The sequence below is a fragment of the Gopherus evgoodei genome, chromosome 19, assembly GCF_007399415.2.
Source record: "Gopherus evgoodei ecotype Sinaloan lineage chromosome 19, rGopEvg1_v1.p, whole genome shotgun sequence".
Classification (NCBI taxonomy): Eukaryota; Metazoa; Chordata; order Testudines; family Testudinidae; genus Gopherus; species Gopherus evgoodei.
The window spans coordinates 6515132-6535931 of record NC_044340.1 but is presented as its reverse complement, the minus strand read 5'-3'; the positions used below and the strand labels follow the sequence as shown (position 1 = coordinate 6535931).

General features: G+C 48.3%; 1 protein-coding gene across 2 annotated transcripts in view; it reads left to right on the top strand.

Moving 5' to 3' along the window:
* The window catches only part of KIRREL3 (kirre like nephrin family adhesion molecule 3), a 723719-nt gene that overhangs the window by 543403 nt on the left and 159516 nt on the right, over positions 1-20800 (top strand). For both annotated transcript variants that reach the window (XM_030538379.1, XM_030538380.1), the window contains exon 6: positions 812-962. In XM_030538379.1, the coding sequence (XP_030394239.1) occupies positions 812-962 (151 nt within the window). The remainder of the gene's footprint in view (positions 1-811; positions 963-20800) is intronic.

Sequence of the window (20800 nt, the reverse complement as noted above, 5' to 3'; positions counted from 1 at the left end):
TGAAAATAGAACCCAGGAGTCCTTAGGCCTGATTTTGACTTGAATGATGTTATGCCTGGGATGGGTTTGGCCACTGGCACTCTGCCCTCTGCTCCGAGCACTAGATCACGCTGCTTTCTTCTTTCCTTCGCTCTAAGCAAACTTCACTGGAGGCAGAATTGCATTTTGCACAGTGCAGTGCAGTGCAGCAATTGGTAACTTTATGCTACTTCTCTAGGAATCATATGGTTCTTTGTAGGCTTCAGGGTCTGATCCCACACTGCTGGGCAGCATATGTGCTCATTTCCTGTTGTGCAAAGTGAGTGTAAAATGCTACTGGATTGGCATGGCAGTATTTCACACTTGCTTGGCACGTGTGTAAGGTGACACAAGGAACAAGAAGCAGGCCACCGGCTGGGAAACCCCTGAAGCCTGCAAGGTCTGTTCAGTTGACAATACGAATGTCTCCCTGTCTAGGTTGGCAAGTGGGATGAATCTCACCAGAGCTGTCATCCTTGGGTGCAAGGTACCGCATGGTTTCAAAGGAGCCTATGGGAGTTAAGCACCAAACTCCCATTGAAACTCATTGGAATTTGTGCACCTAACCCCCATTAGCTCCTTTGCAAACCCATAGGAATTGCTGTCTTTTAGATTGTAAGCTCTTCAGGCAAGGACTGTCTATCACTCTGTCTGTACAGTGCCTATCACTACCACAACCTGGCTTCATGCTTGTTGGTTCCTAAGCTCGAACATAATAAACACAGTCAAGAGTAAAGAACGTATTGCCCCTTTCAGGAGTAACCGAGTTTTGTCCCTGCTTCTCCCCCTGCAGACGCTTCTCCGAGATGGCAAGAGGGAGAGCATCGTGAGCACCCTTTTTATTGGCCCTTCCGACATCGAGAACGGGCAGAACATCATTTGCCGGGCCACCAACAAAGCCATTCCCAGCGGGAAGGAGACATCCGTCACCATTGACATACAGCGTGAGTGTTTGGCCGGCCGGTCCAGCCATGTGTGTTTCTAATGCTGTGCTTCCCTGGGGATTCCCTGGTTCCTGAATGACTCCGTTTGGCTTAAGTGGGCCCCTAAGTGCAAAGTTCCGAACCAGATCAGGCTCTGAATTTGGGGTTTGGCTCCAGCCTATCTCTGTATTTGCAGTAGTATGAGTAGCCAGTGGTGATCAGTTCAGGGCGCTGATCTGATGCAGCACTCAGAAGTTTGGACATCTCCCCAGAACTTCTCCAGTCTCTTGAAAATATTCGGAGCTGCAAAAATGATCTGAATGTTCCATGTAGACAGGCTGTCTCCTGAGAGCGGGGATCCCAGGCCAGATCCCACCAGAAGGGCCATTCTCAGGATATCCTGAGGTTTCCACAGAACCAACAACCGCAGAAGCAGCGAGAAAATGAACCAAATAATGTGTGTGTGGGTGGTGGGGGGAGTACCTTGACTGGCTGATATTCAGCTTGGGAGCCAAGATTCTGATTCTGCACAAACTGCTCAGCCTGTCCCTAGCTGTGGGAGTACCTAGGTCTCCATGCTTATGCCGTCCGTAGTCTGTTTGTAGTGTTACCAGCACCCATGCCAATTATGATGGTGGTTTTATTGACCGGACACCTGTCTGAGGCCACCAACCTATTACATGTAAGTCACAGGTGATAGAAGTAGGTTCATTCACCAGTGATACAGTGTGATCTGGATTCGAACCCATGACTTACAGGCTGAGAGCTCTGTACCTGGATTTAAAGAAGCATCTGGTCCATCATTGCTTATAGTTTAGAGTTAGAAAACCTGCCTTATAATAATAGAGTCTAGGACAGAGGTGTGCAAACTACGGCCCAAAGGCCACATCCGGCCTTCCAGATGTTTTAATGTGGTCCTTGAGCTCTCGCAGGGGAGCAGGGTCCAGGGCTTGCCCCATGCCGGCACTCCAGCTGGGGAGCAGGGTCCAGGGCTTGCCCCGCTTCACGCGGCTCCTAGAAGCAGTGGCATGTCCCCTCTCTGGCTCATTCAGGTAGGGGCAGCCAGGGGGCTCCGTGTGCTGCCTTTGCTCCAAGCGCTGCCCCCGCAGCTCCCATTGGCTGGGAAATGCAGCCAATGGGAGCTGCAGGGGTGGCACTTGCGGACAGGGCAGCACGCAGAGCTACCTGGCCATATCTTCACATAGGAGCCAGAGGGGGACATGCTGCTGCTGCTGCTTCTGGGAGCTGCTTGAGGTAAGCACTGCCCAGAGCCTGCACCCTAACCCCCTCCTAACCCCTTGCCCCAGCTCTGATCCCCCTCCCGCCCTCTGAACCCCTTAGTCCCAGCCCACAGCACCCTTCCACACCCCAACCCCCAATTTTGTGAGCATTTATGGCCCACCATACAATTTCCATACCTAGATGTGGCCCTCGGGCCAAAAAGTTTGCCCACCCCTGGTCTAGGAGCTCAACTTATTTAGCTTAACAAAGAGAAGCTTAAGGGGTGACTTGATCACAGTCTGTAAGTACCTATGTGGGGAACAAATATTTAATAATGGGCTCTTCAGTCTAACAGAGAAAGGTTTAACATGATCCAATGGCTGGAAGTTGAAGCTAGACAAATTCAGACCGGAAATAAGGTGTAAATATTCAAGAGTGAGAGTGATCAACCATTGGGACAGTTTACCATAATACCCATCCCCATGACGGGGTGACCTAGCCCACAACACACAACTTCTGTAGCCATGTCTGTCATCCTCCTCCTACAGCTTTTTAAAGGCTTGCAAAAATGTCCGTCTCATTCAGTCCCAGTCTAATGTGACTAGTTTAAAACTCCAGCTGATGCAAACTGGCACATGCAGGGAACAAGACTGATTAAACTCTATATAGATCCCCTAAGTATAGGTTTCGATCTGGGAGAATGCAGCTATCTGAGATGCACCCACCCTAACTCCCTTTCAATATCTGCTGCTGTCAGGCTCAGGCTGACCCCTCCCCCAGCCCCTCTTCATCTGCACACACAATTCTTGCAGCTGCATTTGCCAACAATTTGCAATTGCAGGGTGTTAAATATTAGTCTGCCAGCTGCTTTCCACAGTCCAATTAAAACTTGCTGAGCAAAGTTGAGTGCAGCAGAAAATTCTTCATTTAAGACTCCTGGCTTTTCTGCTGGAAGATTAACAGGTTCTTGAGTCACTCTGTAGTATGTCCTGACAGAATCGGTGAGATCAGATGAGATAATGGCACGGGTTATTTCACAGATAGCAATCAGCTACAACAGTTGCACATGCACCCCCACACACACCACCAATAACATAAAGCCAGAGACATCATTAGACTGAGCTGTATAGAACAGGGCACGCAACGTGATCTGAATCCCTGAGCGTGGTGGAATCCATTTCAAAAGGGAGAGACCCAATAAAGAAGACCAATTTCCACTCCAAACCATTAAATACACCATGCTGTGAAAGTAATAATAATAATATCCCATCCAGCCATTAAAAGAATGTTGCTTTTAATGGGCTCTAATGAGGATATCAATTTAACAGCGCTGGATGGAAGATGAAGGGGTATAATAACAGCAAGGCAGATTAATCAGCTTGTGCTGGGGTGAATTTCACCCCTGAAGACAGAGCGTACTCCAGCCTGTCTGCATCCCTTCAGCATGCACAGCCTGGTTCTCCACTGCCTTACACTCTGAGAGATGGATTTTCCACTTGGCTACATTCACTTTCCACTGAACTTAAATTGGCTGGAGATCCCCCTGGGGAATTGTCTCTATGTAGGTATTAAGCTGCTAGAGGCAGCATAACTGCCTCCTACACCAGCTCCTTTACTGGGATAAGCAGGAGGAGGGGGCATGCCAGTAGACAAACTGGGACCAAGATGGGAGGGGACAAGGGGAAGCCAAACTCTACTGTGCTTGAGTCTCAACTGGATCCCTTATGGAGCTGACATCAGCAGTGGAATTTAGAGTGGTCGTCCTGCTGCTCTAATTCTGCCAGGACCAAGGGACCACACCTGGCTACTTGCAGCCACCACTGGCCACTCAGATGTAGTGGGGCCTGTGTCATCATTTAAGTCCATCTAGCTATCAAGCTACCTGCTCAGGTACACTCATAGACTTTAAGATCAGAAGGGACCCTTATGATAATCTAGTCTGACCTCCCTTTTCATTCTGTCCACCTAGCTAGGTACTTTGTGTGGCCCTCATTGTGATACCTGTGCAAAGGAGATGTGAAATGCTGCCCAGTTACAAGGGGAATGTTGTATATCGCTGCTCAGCACTGGTGTTGGTGGCTTTGCATGGCAGTGCAGAGGCAAGCCCTAGGAGCTGAAGTGGGTGGAAACATAGTGCATAAGGCTCTGGAAGGGCTCTCTGCAATGGGAGGGGATGTCCAATCCCCTTGTGCAGAGTTAGGACTTCGATGGTGCATGAGCTTTGTGTTTCCCAGTCAGTTTCATGTGCATGGGAGTGTGTGCTGCAGCTGGTGTGTTAGTGACAGGTATAGCTAAAGTAGCGTGAATGTTTCCATTTTAACCCCTTGTTTTCAATCGTTCGCAACGTTCCAAACCTTTCATCTCCCAGGCTGACGCTTTCCAGGTACCGTCTCTGCCTGGTTTCCCTCCCACCCCTCCGGCAGTTTTGAGCAAAAAATGTCTGGCTCTTTTTGAATGAGAGGACAGAAGAAAACATTCCCAGTCCCCATTATAGAAACTAAAAACTGCTTGGATCACTTTATTTAAACAGCTTCAGCATCAAAATGGCTGGGGTCTGAGAATTGAAATTTGGCTTGGAAATAGCCCTCATTGAAGAAGAGTGTTGCTGGGAAAATTGGGTTTGATTTGAGTGAGTTGGAGAGTTTGGATATCAAATTTCATATACAAGTGGTAACTATGGGCCTGATTCTCAGTTACAGCAAGGCTCTTTTACAAACACCCCAGCAGTCTAAAGGAGCCTTAATGTGGGTGACCCTTCCTTCCTGAGCCTTTGGACTGCCACAGCAGTGTAAAGGGGTCTTAGTGCAACTGAGAAGCAGTCTGCAGTCTGTAGCCCTGTCCATGCATGCATGGTACAATGAGCTAGGCAGCATCTCCTGCCCCACTCTGAGCTCCATCCTGCAAAGTGCTGAGTACTCTGCCCTGAAGCACCTGAGTTAGTCCCATGGATTGTGATGAGTTCAAGGTCTGTGCACCCTACCCCTGGAAGAACTGAGTCTTTGCTGTCTAATATAATAAGCATTAACCTGTGCCGCTGAAAAAATTGTGCACCCGCTGCAGAAAGTTTTCAGCATGCTGACAAGCAGAAGTTCTTGTGTTCACTGTGCACCTTGTGTGAGATTCTGTGCTGCGCCTGTTTTCCCTGGGGCAAGGGAGAGCTAAGGTGACTTGACACACCCTCCCAAGCCTGGGCTGCTCTGAGGGCTGGGAGGCCCTCTGGCATATCCTAAAACAGCTCTGGGAGCCTGTCTGCATTGCCACAACCTGCCTAGATTGCCCTGTCCGTACTGCCCAGAATCCATACAGTGTGCTGCAGACCCACCCACAACACATTCTCCCATCCCTTGCCCTACCTTCAGCATGTCCCCTCCACATGGGCTTGCAAGGGGTTCCTCCAGTCAAAGGGCAATCTGATGATGGTCTTTCACAGTGCTTGCACTGGAGGAATACTCCCCTGGCCAGTTATGGGGCTTTTAGGGCCCCTTTATGCTACTCCAGCTCTTTTTCACAGAATCATAGGTCATCTAGTCCAACCCCTTACTCAAAGCAGGACCAATTCCCAACTAAATCATCCCAGCCAGGGCTTTGTCAAACCTGACCTTAAAAACGTCTAAGGAAGGAGATTCCACCACCTCCCTAGGTAACCCCTTCCAGTGCTTCACCACCGTCCTAGTGAAAAAGTTTTTTTCCTAATATCCAGCCTAAACCTCCCCCACTGCAACTTGAGACCATTGCTCCTTGTTCTGTCATCAGGTACCACTGAACAGTCTAGATCCATCCTCTTTGGAACTCCCTTTCAGGTAGTCGAAAGCAGCTATCAAATCCCTCCTTATTCTTTTCTTCTGCAGATTAAACAATCCCAGTTCCCTCAGCCTCTCCTCATAAGTCATGCGCTCCCGCCCCTAATCATTTTTGTTGCCCTCCGCTGGACTCTTTCCAATTTTTCCACATCCTCCTTGTAGTGTGGGGCCCAAAATAGATGTAAAGGATCCCAGAGGGAAGGATCTCCCTGTACTATCCCGAGATGTCTAGAGAAATAAACCCATCTTATAGAACTGTTTTAACCTAGACAATTCCGTTAAGAAACTACGTTAAAAGAATTTCACAGTTGCTGAATATGAGAGCTAAGCACTTAAAAGTCAGAAGATGCCAACATTATCTATTCCTTGCACCCTCCCCCCACTCTGCTGCCTTGTGTGTATGCCATTATGTTACTGTCTGTTTGCACGGCCCCATCGTCTTCTCAGATGGTACCACATAATAGCTGTGGAGCTGGCTGGAGAGTTCCCGATGGAATGCTTTTCCTTTGGAATCATTTCTCGGTAATGTCAATTTTGACAACATTTTGTTGGGGGCAAGGGGGAATGGAGCATTTTGATTTCCAGTTTAAAAATGACTTTTCGTTTCCATTTTTTTATTTTTTTATAATCCTAGAAATGTAGGACTGGAAGGGACCTTGACAGGTGTGAGGCAGAACTAAGTATTATCCAGACCATCCATGACAGGTGTTTGTCTAACCTGCTCTTAAAAAGCTCCAATGACAGAGATTCCGCAATCTCCCTAGGCAATTTATTCCATTGCTTAGCTACCCTGACATGTAAGAAGTTTTTCCTAATGTCCAACCTAAATCGCCCTTCTGCAATTTAAGCACATTACTACTACTCAGTGATTAAGGAGAACAATTTATCGCCCTCCTCTTTATAACAGTCTTTTTGGTACTTGAAGACTATTCCCATATTCCCCCTTCAGTCTTCTCTTCACCAGACTAAACACATCCAATTTTCTTTCCTTGTAGGTCATGTTTTCTAGACCTTTAATCATTTTTGTTGCTCTCCTCAGAACTTTCCTGAATTGGTCCACATATTTCCCAAAGTGTGGTGCCCAAAACTGGACACAGTACTCCAGTTGAGGCCTTATCAGTGCTAAGTAGAGTGGAAGAATTACGTCTCGTATCTTGCTTACAACACTTCTGCTAATACATCCCAGAATGATGATTGCTTTTTTTGCAGAAGTATTACATTATTGACTCGTATTTAGTTTATGAACCACTATGACCCCCACATCCCTTTCTCCAGTACTCCTTCCTAGAAAGTCGCTTCCCATTTTGTATTTGTTTAGTACTTTGCATTTGTCCTTATTGAATTTCATCCTATTTACTTCAAACCATTTCTCCAGTTTGTCAAGATCATTTCAAATTCTAATCCTGTCCTCCTAAGCACTTACAGCCCGTCCCATCTTGGTATCATCTGCAAACTTTACTCTCTAAATATGCTCTATGGCATTATCCAAATCATTTATGAAGATTTTGAATAACACCGAACGCGGGATGGATCCTGCAGGGCCACACTCAGTATACCCTTCCAGCTTGATTGTGAGCCACTGATAACTGCACTCTGAGTATGCTTTTCCAACCAGTTGTGCACCCACCTTATAGTAGGTTCATCTAGGCTATATTTCTGTAGTTCGTTTATAAAAAGGTCATGTGAGACAGTATCAAAAGCCTTATTCAAGTCAAGAGAGCTCACATGTACTGCTTCCCTCTATCCACCAGGCTTGTTACCCTGTCAAAGAAGGATATTAGGTTGATTTGACATGGTTTGTTCTTGACAGAGCCATGTTGACTGTTACTTATCTTATTTTCTTGTAGGTGCTTACATATTGATTGTTTGATTATTTGCTCCCTTATCTTTCCAGGTACCAAAGTTAAGTTGACTGGTCTATAATTCCCTGGATTGTCCTTATTCCCCTTTTTATAGATAGGTCCTATATTATCTCTTTTATCTGTCCTCTGGGATCTCTCCTGTCCTCCATGAGTTCACAAAGATAATCACTCATGGCTCAGAAATCTTTTCAGCCAGGTCTTCAAGTATTCTAGGACTTATTTCATCAGGCTCTACTGACCTGAAGACATCTAACTTGTCTAAGAAATTCTTAACTTGTTCTTTTCCTAGTTTAGCCTCAGATCCTACCCCATTTACAGTGATATTCACTGTGTTTGTCATCCGTTCACTGCTATTTTTGTGTATGCGTGTGAAAACTGAAACAAAACAAACATTTAACAGTTTGACCATTGCTGTGTTTTCTGTTGTTGTCTTTCCCTTCTCGTTGAGCAGTTGGCCTACCCCGTCCTTGGTCTTCCTCTTGCTTGTCATGTATTTGTAAAATGTTTTCTTGTTACTCTTTATATCCCTAGCTAGTTTAATGTCATTATTTGCTTTTGCATTTCTAATTTTGTCCCTACCGGCTTCCATTAATTTTTTTTAATATTCATCCTTCATAATTCAACCTAGTTTCCACTTTTTGTATGACTCTCTTTTGAGTTTCACATCATTGAAGATCTCCCAATTAAGCCAGGATGGTCTCTTACCATACTTCATCTCTTTCCTATGCATTGGGATATTTGCCATTGTGCCCTTAATAATGTTTCTGTAAAAAACGCCAATTCACCTGAATTCTTTTTTCCCTTAAACTTGCTTCCCACGGGATCTTACCTACCAGTTTTGAGTGTTCTAAAGTCTGCCTTCTTGAAGTTTGTTGTCTTTATTCAGCTGTCTTCCCTCCTACCTTTCCTTAAAATAATGAACTCTATCATTTTGTGATCACATTCACCCAAGCTGCCTTCCACCTTCAGATTCTCAACCAGTTCCTCCCTATGTGTCAGAATCAAGTCTAGAACAGCCTCTTCCCTAGTCACCTTCTCCACCTTCTGTAATAAAAAAATTATCTCCAATGCATTGCAAGAACTTGTTGGATAATCTGAGCTCTGCTATATACTTTCCCAACAGGTGTCTGGGTAGTTGAAATCCTCCATCACCATCAAGTCTTGTGCTTTGGATGATTTTGTTAGTTATTTTAAAAACGGCCTCATCCATCTCTTCTTCCTGGTTAGGTGGCCTAAGCAGACCCAACCGTGACATTACCCTTATTTTTTGCCCCTTTTATCTTTACCCTAAGACTCTCAAGAAGTATGCCTCTATCTTGACCAAAGTGTATACATCTTTGCTACCCAACACAATACCTCTTCCCTATTTCCCTGCCTGTGCATCCTGGAAGCACAAGTTGTAGCCTTCTATAGCAATATTCCAGTCATGTGAATTATCCCACCAAGTCTCTGTGATGCCAATTATGTCATAATTGTGGTTATTCACTAGAATTTCTAGTTCTTCCTGTGTCTTCCCCATGCTTCTTGCATTAGTGTACAGACATCTACAATGTACATTAGATTTCCCTTCTATAGTTCCTCCTTGCTCCTTTGTCCCTTCTGTGATTGTCCATGTTCCCCCAGATTCTGACCCTTCACCCAGGTCTCCATGTTTTGGACTTACCTGTGAGCTTGTGTCTCCTGCCCCTGTTGAACCTAGTTTAAGGCTGTCCTCACAAAGTTAGCCAGTCTGTATCTAAAGATACTCTTCTTCTTCCTTGCTAGGTGGTCCCTATCTCTGCTCAGCAGTCCCTCTCGGAACAGCATCCCATGCCTAAGAAAGCCAAAGCCCTCCTGGTGACACCATCTACGCAGACACTAATATATTAAAAAAAAAAAACAAAATTTGGAACAAAACCTTATGATTACTGTGAAATGATTTTTTTCCCCCTGAAATTTTGTTTCATGGCACAGTTTGTATTTGTTTTGTTTTCATTCCAGTTTTGGAACAGGAAAAAAATCCAAAATCTTGGAATTTCCCACAACGTGGAAAATCCAGTGTCCACTTTGCTTTAAATATCTGACTATTGTTCACCACATTTGCATGCACGGAGGAGACCAAGGAGAAAGAATATAGCCAGGTCATGGTAGCTGGAGAAGACAGAAGGCAGAAAGATTGGAGTCACTGGTCCGTGTCTTACTCTTAAAGAGGTTAGTTTAGGCATCCAAGAAGAGGTCTGCATAGAGCTGCCCCCTTATTTGCATAATAGGCAGGGCTAACTCAGTAGAAGCCGCTAGTCACGGATTGGTGGATGGCTACTCCCGTAAGAATTGCTTTAGGCATTTTCAGAGCATTAAAAGGTAAACACTCTATGGGTGGAGATGCTAAGAATCTGGCTGCCCCACACCTAAGCAGTGGGGGAAGGTTGGTGCTGCTCCTAGTGCTGGAACATTGCCCAGTGACCCTGCAAAAGCCTGTGTGGGAACCCCCACGGGGTTGGGGGGAGAAGGAGCAGCCGTGTCCCTCCTTCTCCCAAACACGCCATCAGCATTAATGCCGTGGGTTTCCCCTCTGCCTGGTAGAATCCCCCCACCAGCACCACCACCGGTGGGCAGGGAGCAATGCCCTGACATCACAGCTTCACCATGAGAGCACAGCTCTTTCTGAAGCTAGACAGAGCAAGGAGTCAGCGTGGGGGCTCAGAGCCTCCTTGCTGATGGCCCAGACCCTGCAAGCACTACTCCCTGCTGCACGCCCTCTTCAGAGCGGATTTGGCCAATACATCCACAGACCTGCAGATCCACAGCCCTATGGTCCCCTGGCCCATCCCTAATCCTAACTGCTCAATGCATGCTATGGCCAGGGGAGGACACATCTTCATAGCACACAGCACTTTGAAACTCCTGAGCTCCCTCCTCGTAGATAGTCATTCCACTGAAAACCAGGTCTTCCATGGCCCTTATGTCACCCAGAGAATTTGGCCTGGCATCTGCGTAGTCCAGTTTCTACTGCACATGCTATGCCGAATGTTAGCTTTGATATAGCTGCACAGTAGTTACTGTCCCGGATTGAAAGATATTTCCTTTAACAATAAGCAGTCCAAGGAACGAGTCCATCCCATGAACCAACAGCCCAATAAATCACTTAACAGCAAGTCAACTTCTTATTTTTTTCACTTAAAAGAGCATCAACAATGTTCTCACACCCGTAGGAGGCAAGTTTGTAGAAATTTTGGTGGTGCCCAGAACCCGCCCCCACAACTCTGCCCCCTCAAACTCTGCCTCCACCTGCCTAGGGCTCTGGGTAGGGTTTCAGGGGGGAGGTCTGGGGTGCAGGTTCTGGGCTGGGGATTGGGGTGCAGGCTTTGGGAAGGAGTTTGGGTGCTGGGTGCAGGCTCCGGGCTGGGGCATGGGGTGGGTGTGCAGGAGGGGGTGAGGGTTGCAGGCTTTGGGATGGAGTTTGGGTTCAGGCTCTGGGCTGGTGGTGGGGGTGTAGCAAGGGGTGAGGGATGCAGGCTGTGGGAGGGAGTTTGGGTGCTGGGTGCAGGCTCTGGGCTAGGGCAGGGGGTGGGTGTGCAGGAGGGGATGGGGTGCAGGCTTTGGGATGGAGTTTGGGTGCAGGCTCGTTTGGAGGTGGGGGTGTAGGAAGAAGGAGGTGGTGCATGCTGAGGCAGAGAATCAGGCTGCTGGGGAATGAGGGTTGGGGCTGAGGATGAGGGGTTCATGATGCGGGGGGGCTCAGAGCTGGGGCAGAGGCTCAGGGTGCGGGGGGATGAGGGCTCTGGCTGGGGCAGAGGCTCAGGGTGCAGGGGGATGAGGGCTCTGGCTGAGGATGAGGATTAGGGTGCAGAGGGATGAGGACTCTGGCTGGGGATGAGGATTAGGGTGCAGAGGGATAAGGACTCTGGCTGGGGATGAGGATCAGGGTGCGGGGGGATGAGGGCTCTGGCTGGGGCAGAGGATCAGGGTGCAGGGGGATGAGGATTGGGGCTGAGGATGAGGGATTGGGGCATTGGAGAGGCTCAGGGCTAGGGCAGAAGAGCAGGGTAAGGGCAGCCTGCCTTGCCATTAGCGGATGGCAGGCACTAGGACCCTGGGGCAGCAGACAGCAGCTCTGCCGAGAGCCGATCTGCGAGCAGGCAAGGACGTGGCGGAGGGGGGACACGGGGAGGGATGGAAGGCGGAGGCCGGGACCCGCTCCAGGCAGGGACGTGGTGGGACGGGGTGGTGGGAGGAGACCTGCAGGGGCCGGGGCCGGGACTCTATCCAGGCAGGGCCAGGGGAGAGACCCGGCTCCAAATATTGCTGGAGCAAGGCCCCCAGCCCTGAATATTCCTGGAGCCTGGGCACCTTGAGCCCATATAACCCGCCGCCTATGCTCACACCATAACAAGCCTGCTCTCCCCATGCAGCGATTGGGGTGGGGGGGGGGAGGCTAGGCTGTCTGATGGGAGAGAAAGTTTGCTTTAAATACAACACACATGGATTCAGGATCTGCCTTCCAAATAAAATAGCTGAGTCATAAACCCCCTCCCCCCTTCCAAAAAACCAACCCAAAGCCCCACCAGGGTTTATAATGGAAACACTAAGTGACTCCAGCTGGAACATCTGTTCAATGTGATTTCCGTTCCACCAGCCACATCAAAGCCACATTAAAACTCCTGTGAGTTATGCGCTGAACAGCACAAGTGGGATTAAAATCATGTTGAATAGTTTGATATGCCATAAACTATTTATACTGCCAGAGCCCAGTGGCTGTATTGAAATTCACATCCTGCGTGCCAGAATGGAGACGGGCTGGCTTGCTGCTTCACCAGACCTGTTTGTGGAAGCTTAGCGCCTCCCCATACCAGGTGGTTGCTCATTTTGATGCCTTTTTTAATGGGCCTAGAGGATTGTGCTTTTCTTTAAGTGAGATGGAGGTAAAGGAATGAGAATTCAGGGGAAGTCAGTGATAGCAAGGTCGGGGGGTGCGGGATTTTAACCTATGTAACAACAGCCCCTGCTACCACCGTATCTGAGGACTTCAGACCATATTTATACCCTCGATGTGCCGGGGAGACAGGGCAGGGCAGGGCTGGGCTGGGCTATGTTCCCCATTGTATAGAGCGGGAACTGATGCACAGAAAGACTAAGTGACTTGGGCAAGGCTCACAGACATTAAAGCAAAGAATTGAACTTAAATCTTCTGAGTCCCAAGCTGTCACCTGGGCTGCCAGACCATTCTTCCTCTCTAGGCGAGAGTGGGTGGAGATGAGAATTGGTCCTGGAGTGAGCAGAGGCTCTAGGTGGCCATGAGGGTGGAGGGGATTAAAGTAGCTATGAGCCATCTTTCATGCAGGGATCTGTAAACATTTCATGGACATTAGTGTGAGCTCTCCCCGCGCCTTTGCCTCCAAACTGTTCCCAGTTCGCTGCATCTCTAACTAGATTGCTGCTTTCCACACGTAAGCCATAGCATTGCAGGACGTAACAGCGAGCGGCTACTGAAGAGGCTGTGCATCTCCCATTTGTCATGGTGGTTTCTCCCCTAGATGGGCAGAAGGTGCTGTCTTGCTGCTCTTCCTCCCCCTCCATTCAGTGAAAGTGTTAGAATCAGCGCTTTTTCAAACGATGCTGCCAAACCTGCGGCCACTGGGCCCCCTTGAAGAGGGCTCACCCTCAGCAAGACAGCTCAAGATGTCAGTGCTGCAGTAGGGTGGAACAGGAGCTGCTCCGGGCTCTCTGGTGAAACCATCCATCCCAAAGGGAATCATGACGGCTTCCTTTGTTCCTCAGCCTACACTGGGGCACCACACAGATTGCTTCTTCCTACTGATTAACAGGGAACCTCCATCCATGCTCCACAAACGCACGCATCACTGACAACTTACACACACACACCCCTCTCTCTCTCTCCCCCGTCCCCTACTCACTGGCATGGCTGTTTAGAGCAAGGAGATCACACACACACACACACACTCCCCACCCACTAGCATGGCTGTTTAGAGCAAGGAGGTCACACACCAAACTTCTGCTGCAGGTGGATGGTGGGCCAGTTGCATGGCACTGCAGAGGACTCCAGCTTTGGTCAGACACTGATACCCTTCTGTTTCACAGCACCTTACAAAGTACTAGTCAACATGAACAAGGGCATGAGAGTCTGCCCCTCTGCTTGCACTTGCCTGGCTCCTTGGGTTCCTGGAGGCAGCCTATATTTTCTTTTCCCCTGCTTCCAGCTCCAAGCATTCCCTGCATGTGTAAGCTTTGATTCTCCCCCCAGAGCAGAGTAATGGAGTCAGTGGAGATCCAGCAAGATTCTTAAGCATGGATCTAAGGGTCTGCCTTCACTGCAGCGTTAACTCAGGTGATCAGCACCTAGGCTAGCCTAGCCTGAATGTGAGCAACATCCTGCACGACCCTACCCTGCATGACTGCCTCTTCATTGGTGCTGCTCTTCCCCCATGTGGGGTGCTGGGACTTCTGGTGCTTCTTAGAGCTGCCCTCAGCTGAGCAGCTCAGTTTCTTTTCCAAAGAATTTGTGAGAGAACGTGTCTGTCCTCTCGATCACAAGGGGAGAATTGGAGGACTACTGGCATGCAAGGCAGGGCTTTGGAGCTGTGCTCCGACTCCGCTCCAGCTCCAGGCAAAAACCTGCCAGAGCTGCTCCATGTTCCAGCTCCGGGCTCTGCTCTAAAGCCCTGATGCAAGGGATGTAGCCTGTGTCCTCACTATTAGCCTTAAAGGAAGCAGCATCTGGGCTGTAGCCTGTACCCCAGCTGGCCTGAGTTTAAAGCACCACTGAACACCAGTGAGAGGGTTCGGTGTACAGACAAGAAGGGGATTAGGGACAATGCCCTTGCTAACTCTGCAGTAAAACATACCCCCACGTCACTGAAGCCAATGAGGTACTCAGGGGCTCAAGATAGGCATTTGCCTTGCTGAACTGGGACCTAGGCCAGTAGTATTGATCCTGTTCATACCAAATAATGTTTGGCAAATGAGATTATGCAATATGTGTGTGTGTGCGCGCATGTGGGTATACGCTCCTCCCAGTTGGCTGCCAGCGGGGCAAGTCAATTCAATCATTTGAATTAATTACAAGCAGCTAGGAAGGAATTATAATTGTAACCGAGTGGCATTACATTATGATGAGTTATCATTTATGTAAATGTCTTTTAAAAAATATTTGCAGGTGTCTCCCTTTGTTATGGGGAATCTCTGGAACGTTACCGGAGCATTAGACAACACAATCCCATTTGTGACAGGAAAGATCAAAGACTTTTTAATTCATTTTCTCCTTCTTTTTATATACATATTTTTAAGTGCAGAAGGGAGCCCTGCTCCTTTTAATACAAAGAGACTCCTCTATAAATCCTAAACACAGCTACTAAACCATCAAACAATGGGGAAGCTACTAAAGAGAAGTGTGATTCATACTTAACAAAGGAAAGTGATTAGCTGTTGTTGCATAACAATGGGGAAGTGTCAGGACACCTGCAAATGAATTAGGAGTGGGCTATATATCTCTGGGCTGTTGTGTTAGCACATCTCATTTATATTCCCAAGTGCACTGCCTTTATTGTCATTTGAATTGCACATTTTTAAATGAGATTAGGGTAAATTGAAAATACCTGTAATTTCCCGTCATAATTTCCCATCAAGAAGGCAGGTGGCTGCGCTCACAACAAAGCAGGGAGCTGGCAGTGTAAATTTGCCCACCGAATGAGGTGGGAGCCTGGTGAAGGAGAAGTAGCTCAGTATCCTGCTTTGCTGTCCAGATATTTATTCTTCTGTCTTACTCTCATCTGTCACTCTGAGACGGTCACATCTCTGCATGACCTCCCAACTGCTATGAATCCTGCCAAGCTCACTCACAGGGGCTAACACCCCACTCCCTTGTTTTGCTCCTCAGTGAGCTCAGCCCAGTGGGGTAACACAGACAGGACATCTGCCTACCGAGGTGAGCTCCGCACTGCTCTGACTCGCTTGGTATGCCCTAAAAAACCACCTGGGAGGGCCTGGAGCAATACCTGGCTTATTTTGGACCCAATCCTGAAGGCACCGAGGTCCAGCAATGCCTGTTTTTGCAGGAGAGCTTTCTTCCTCGCCAGCCTCTTCTCTGGCCTTCTGCCCACTATGGGTGCACTAGCCTTCGCTGCAGCTCTTATCACCTGGAAGTGCTGTCGGATGGGAGCTCAGTGGCTTAGGTGAAATGGGTTGTTCTCGTAATACCACCCTCCTGCCTAGGTCATTGGCAGCAGGAATTGGATCTGGGATCTCTGGTTGTAAGACCGTAACCCTCTGTTGTCTGAGCTAGTAGCTCATGGCCTACTCGGTGTGACCCAGCCACCACTAGGAGACAGCACCACCCCAAGAGGAGCATGGAGAGTGGAACCTCTGGTGTTCTGTAGCCTGAGGTCACACAGGAACTCACATTAAGATTATTTGAATGGTCCCTTCTAGCCTCATAATCTATGAATCTCCCTGGGGAGGTCCTCCCAGCTTGGGGACAAGGCAAGACCGTACGGTGGGGTGGGGTGGGGGTGAAACATGCTCATTCTGTACCTTTGTGTGGGTAGATAGACGTGTGACTACTAAGGTACAATCTAGATTATGGAGCAGCTGCGTCACCCCGTCCTGCAACCTTGGGTGCCTTTCAATGCCTTGCTGAAGTAGCTCCCACCTGGGCCGCTCACAAACAGCCTCCCAGCATGCAAACCCTATCCTGAGTGTCTGGGTGTAACTGCAGCCTGCTGACCACGCTTGGGTAGCACTCTAGCTGTCACCAGCCTTGGTTACGCTGCAGGGTGACCCCAACACACCCCCAGTCCTAGGTTTCCCCCCAGCACTGTATGCCCTGTGCTGCCCAGCCCTCTCCTGGACAGTATAAAATATTTTAAGTTCATTATTCCTTTATGGGAACAATAAGTCAGCTCATTAATTCAAATAGTTATTCAGACACTTCAATTTATACACACTGGATTAGATAAAACAGTAAAACAAGTTTATTAACTACAAAGAAAGACATCTTAAATTAATACAAGTAATGAGGCATAACAGTCAGAAATGTTCACAAGAAAAATAAAGATAAGACGTTTACTAATATCTAGCTTAACAAACTGTATCAGATTCAAGCCAAGTTCCTCATCGCATGCTTTCAGCCATCTTCTGGCCAAACCCCGTAGGGCAGGATCCCTCCCTCAGAGTCCAACGCTTGCTTCCTTTTTCTCTTTAGGTGCAGTGAATGCGATAGGCAGAGAGAAAGAGGTGTTTTGGGGTGCCGGTCCCACTGCTGAGAAGCATTTACACCTGGGAGCAAGGCAACAGGCAGTCTGTGTGGACAGTAACTCCATGCTGTTTCTTTGCTAAAATGTAAATGTTTTGCCCTGCCTCCTCTTCTGCCAAAGAATAGCCACCTAGCAGATAATGACTCATTAGCCTTGTTTATACTTGGCTGAGGCTTCAGCTTGCCCTCCATCTCCAAGGAATTGGTTTCGCCACTCTCCAGACTTCTCTGGAAAACATACTTTTAGTTGTGATCTCAGTTTATTTTTATAAATTCACACACAATACAGCTACATGCATTTTGCCATGACATTGCTGATCAGCAAATTATGAGTTTTTAAATACCACCTCACAAGGCATACCTTGGATAAACATTATTACAATAGTGTCTTTTAGGGCGTGAACACGGGAATAGTCTATCACAGCAGGATATCGTTCTTCAAGGCTGCTAACCTTCCAACACCATTAAGTTCACTGAAGAAGCTAAATTTAAAGAGAGAGGCTAGGGGAGGCAGCTTGTTGGATCCTTAGAGATGTCTCATTCTTCATCTCCAAATTTCTGATGGGAACACGAAGCTGGGGAACACCTGTCTTGCATTATCTGACATCAGCAGGAAGCTTCCATGGTGGAATACAGGGCCTCAGTATCCGTCTCACCGCAATCTATTCTGTGCTGTGTGGTTCAGCTAGCCCATCTCTATCACAAGAGATGTGCACTCAGATTATTGCACATATGAGAAATGCCCATAACTCAGCATCTCTGTAGATGCAGGAGCCTGTTCATTCACAAAATGGAGGGGAACTGGCTACTCTGGGAGTTTTTCAATGAATCACTTTACCACTGTTCCACTCAGCCCACAGGATCACCACACCTTCCCACCCCCTCCAACGTACCTCTGCCAGACTGGCATCCCTGGGAATGCAGAGCTGGTGCAGTGTCAATCACAGGTTCCTCCTGCCAATGTTCCTCATGAAAGTCCCACGGATATCTAACAGGGAAAGGGTGAGCTCAGGTTCCAGGCACATTCAGGTCTCTCTGCTTAGCCACACCCTCTCATGTGCTCTGTGTAGATCTGAGCAGCACAGGGGAAGCTTACAGGTGAGATGGTGGCCTCATTAAAGTCCCTCCTGTTGCGTGCAATAGGGCCCCGGATTTCACCCGTGTGTGTTGTGAATAAAAAAAGTGCTGTAGCTCCAGTGATATCTAGAGGCCCTTTCACCAGCACTGTATTCTTTCACATGCACACATGCAAATCTCCTGCGAAGAGATCCTAAATCCTTCATGTCAGTGGCACTGGTCTGATTCACACCGGCCCATGCTTTTCAGTTACCTCCTTTTTTGGTGACTCAAATATGGCCTGATTTGTTTCCAGGATAAAAGTCATAGATTATTAGGGTTGGAAGGGACCTCAAGAGATCATCTAGTCGAACCCCCTGCTCAAAGCAGGACCAGTCCCCAAATGGCCCCCTCAAGGATTGAACTCAAACCACTGAGCTATCCCTCCCCCCAAGTCCCAGGTGTTCTCATTAATTTCCCATGAGAGTTGCTCTCATCTTCGGTTTTCCTCAGCAAAAGGTGCAAGAGGCCTAGTTTCTGTGCAGCAGGTACCATTCCAAATGGCAGCACACACCAATATCAGCACAGATGCCTGATGCCGAACACACCATGCAAATCAGTCCCGTTCTGCAGCACTGTGAAGGGGTTTTGTGTTTTCCTCTTTGCAAGCGAGGCAGGTATCATGAACAAATGACACCCCATTCGATGACAATCTGGGGAGCTCTGAGCAATGAGATTCTGCTCCCACCTCCTGGAGGGCTGCCACTTCTTTGGGGACTGATGCCCCGACCACCACCACTAGCTCTGCCCGCTCTGCTGATTAACATTAATGAGAGGCAGCTGTCGAGGTTGTCACCAAAAAGACTCTGTCTGCATCCGTCCAGTGGAGTTCTGAACTGTTCTCTCTCTTTCTCTCTCAGCCCCATTTGGAAGAAGTACAACAGAAGGAGGCTAGAGAGAGCTAGTGAAACATGAGCTAAGGGGACAGCAAACAGAGTGGATGTGCTAGCCACCTGGATCATAATACCTTTGTGATACAGTCAGGACCAGACCACTGGACATCCTTGGGAGGGAGGATGGACTTGCAGTTCATAGATACGTGGATGTGCAGAGTTTAAAGCCAAAAGGGACCATCAGATCCTCCTGTCTATCACTGGCAATAGAATTTCATGCACTTACCCCTGTACTGAGCCCCATTTCTTGTGTTTGAATAAAGCTTCTTCCAGGAAGGCCTCCAGGCTTGATGTGAAAACAACAAGAGATCGGGAATCTCCCACTTCCCTTCGTGAATTGTTCAAATGGTTAAATCACCATCACAGATTTGTGCCTAATGCCCAGTTTGGCTAAGCCAATGGGCCTGCAGCCAGGAGACTGGCATTCTATTCCTGGCTTTTCAATTGACCATCATGCAAGAAGCAGCAGGGTCATGGCTTGAGCCATATGGAAGGATCTTTTGGGGGAATCTAGACTCCTCTGGCCCTTGTGTGTGGGAGCACAAAGAAGGCGATGGTGTCTATCCCCCTCTACAAGGGGAAAGCTCCTTATGCCCTGCATATCCCTACAGGGTGAGGAGCAATCCAGGCTTTACTGTCTCCATGCCTGGGGTGAAATGTGGAGTTAGTACCAGCGCCTCCGTCCGTACAATGGGCTAGCTGTGCTCACCTGCATCAGCAGGCTGCTAGGCGGGAACAGTTAAGAAGCTCCTTGGATGGAAGCTGCATCATTGCAATTTGTTCCCATCAGCATTCAAAGGAAGCCAGTTTCCTAGGTTCAAAAGAATTCAATGAACTGCTCTTCCTTTTCTTACTTAGCATGTCCTGCTGCCTGGTTCCAGTGTGATCTGCGAAGGCCAGAACCTTGCCATCTGGGTGACTAAAGCTAGGCTCCTAAATCCCCAGATTTAGGCATCTAAAATAAAAGCGACCTTATTACCCAGGGTGCTGAGCGTTCCCATGGCCCCACTCAAGTCAACAGGAGCTATGGGAGCTCTGAAACTCATCTCACTTTTAGGTGCCACCCTGGTGAATAATGGAGCCATGAATGCTGGTGTAACCCACTGGTGAGTGTGTGTTGCAGGTCCTTCTCTGTGCTAATCTACGGACAATACTAGTCTGTTACAGCCCCAGCTGTGGAGTCTTGGCTCAAACTGCAGCATCTCATGCTTATAGCTCTGGAAGTCCCCTCTTCAAGCCCCAGTCTGTCGGCCAGGAAGGCAGCCATCACACTGAATGAGATCGGTCTGAAGGCTGAGACCATGGCTGAGAGATACCGCAGCTGGGGTTCTCAAAGCTGCATAGGGGATTTCAGCACCCAGTTCCCATTAATTTGAATAGGATCTTGGCATCCAAATCCCACAGGCAGCTTTGAGAATCCCAGCCATGGTGTGTCTCAGCCATGCCTTCAGACCAAAGGTGGCCTCCCCTTGGGCAGCATCACTGATATTTCCCCACACAAGCATGGGTGCAACCGTAGAGCTCCTGCATTGGTCTCCAACAGGGCAGTGGGAGATTCCTCTGCTTTTAGCAGTAGGTCCTATAGGAAAATACTCTGCTAGTAGAGTATGAGGAATCTACACATGGTGGTAATCGTCAGCTGACTTCCCCTCTGTGATAGCAGCACATGAAGCTGGCTTGCAGAAGGCTGATTTCTAACCCCAGTGGAGGCTCCAAAGCA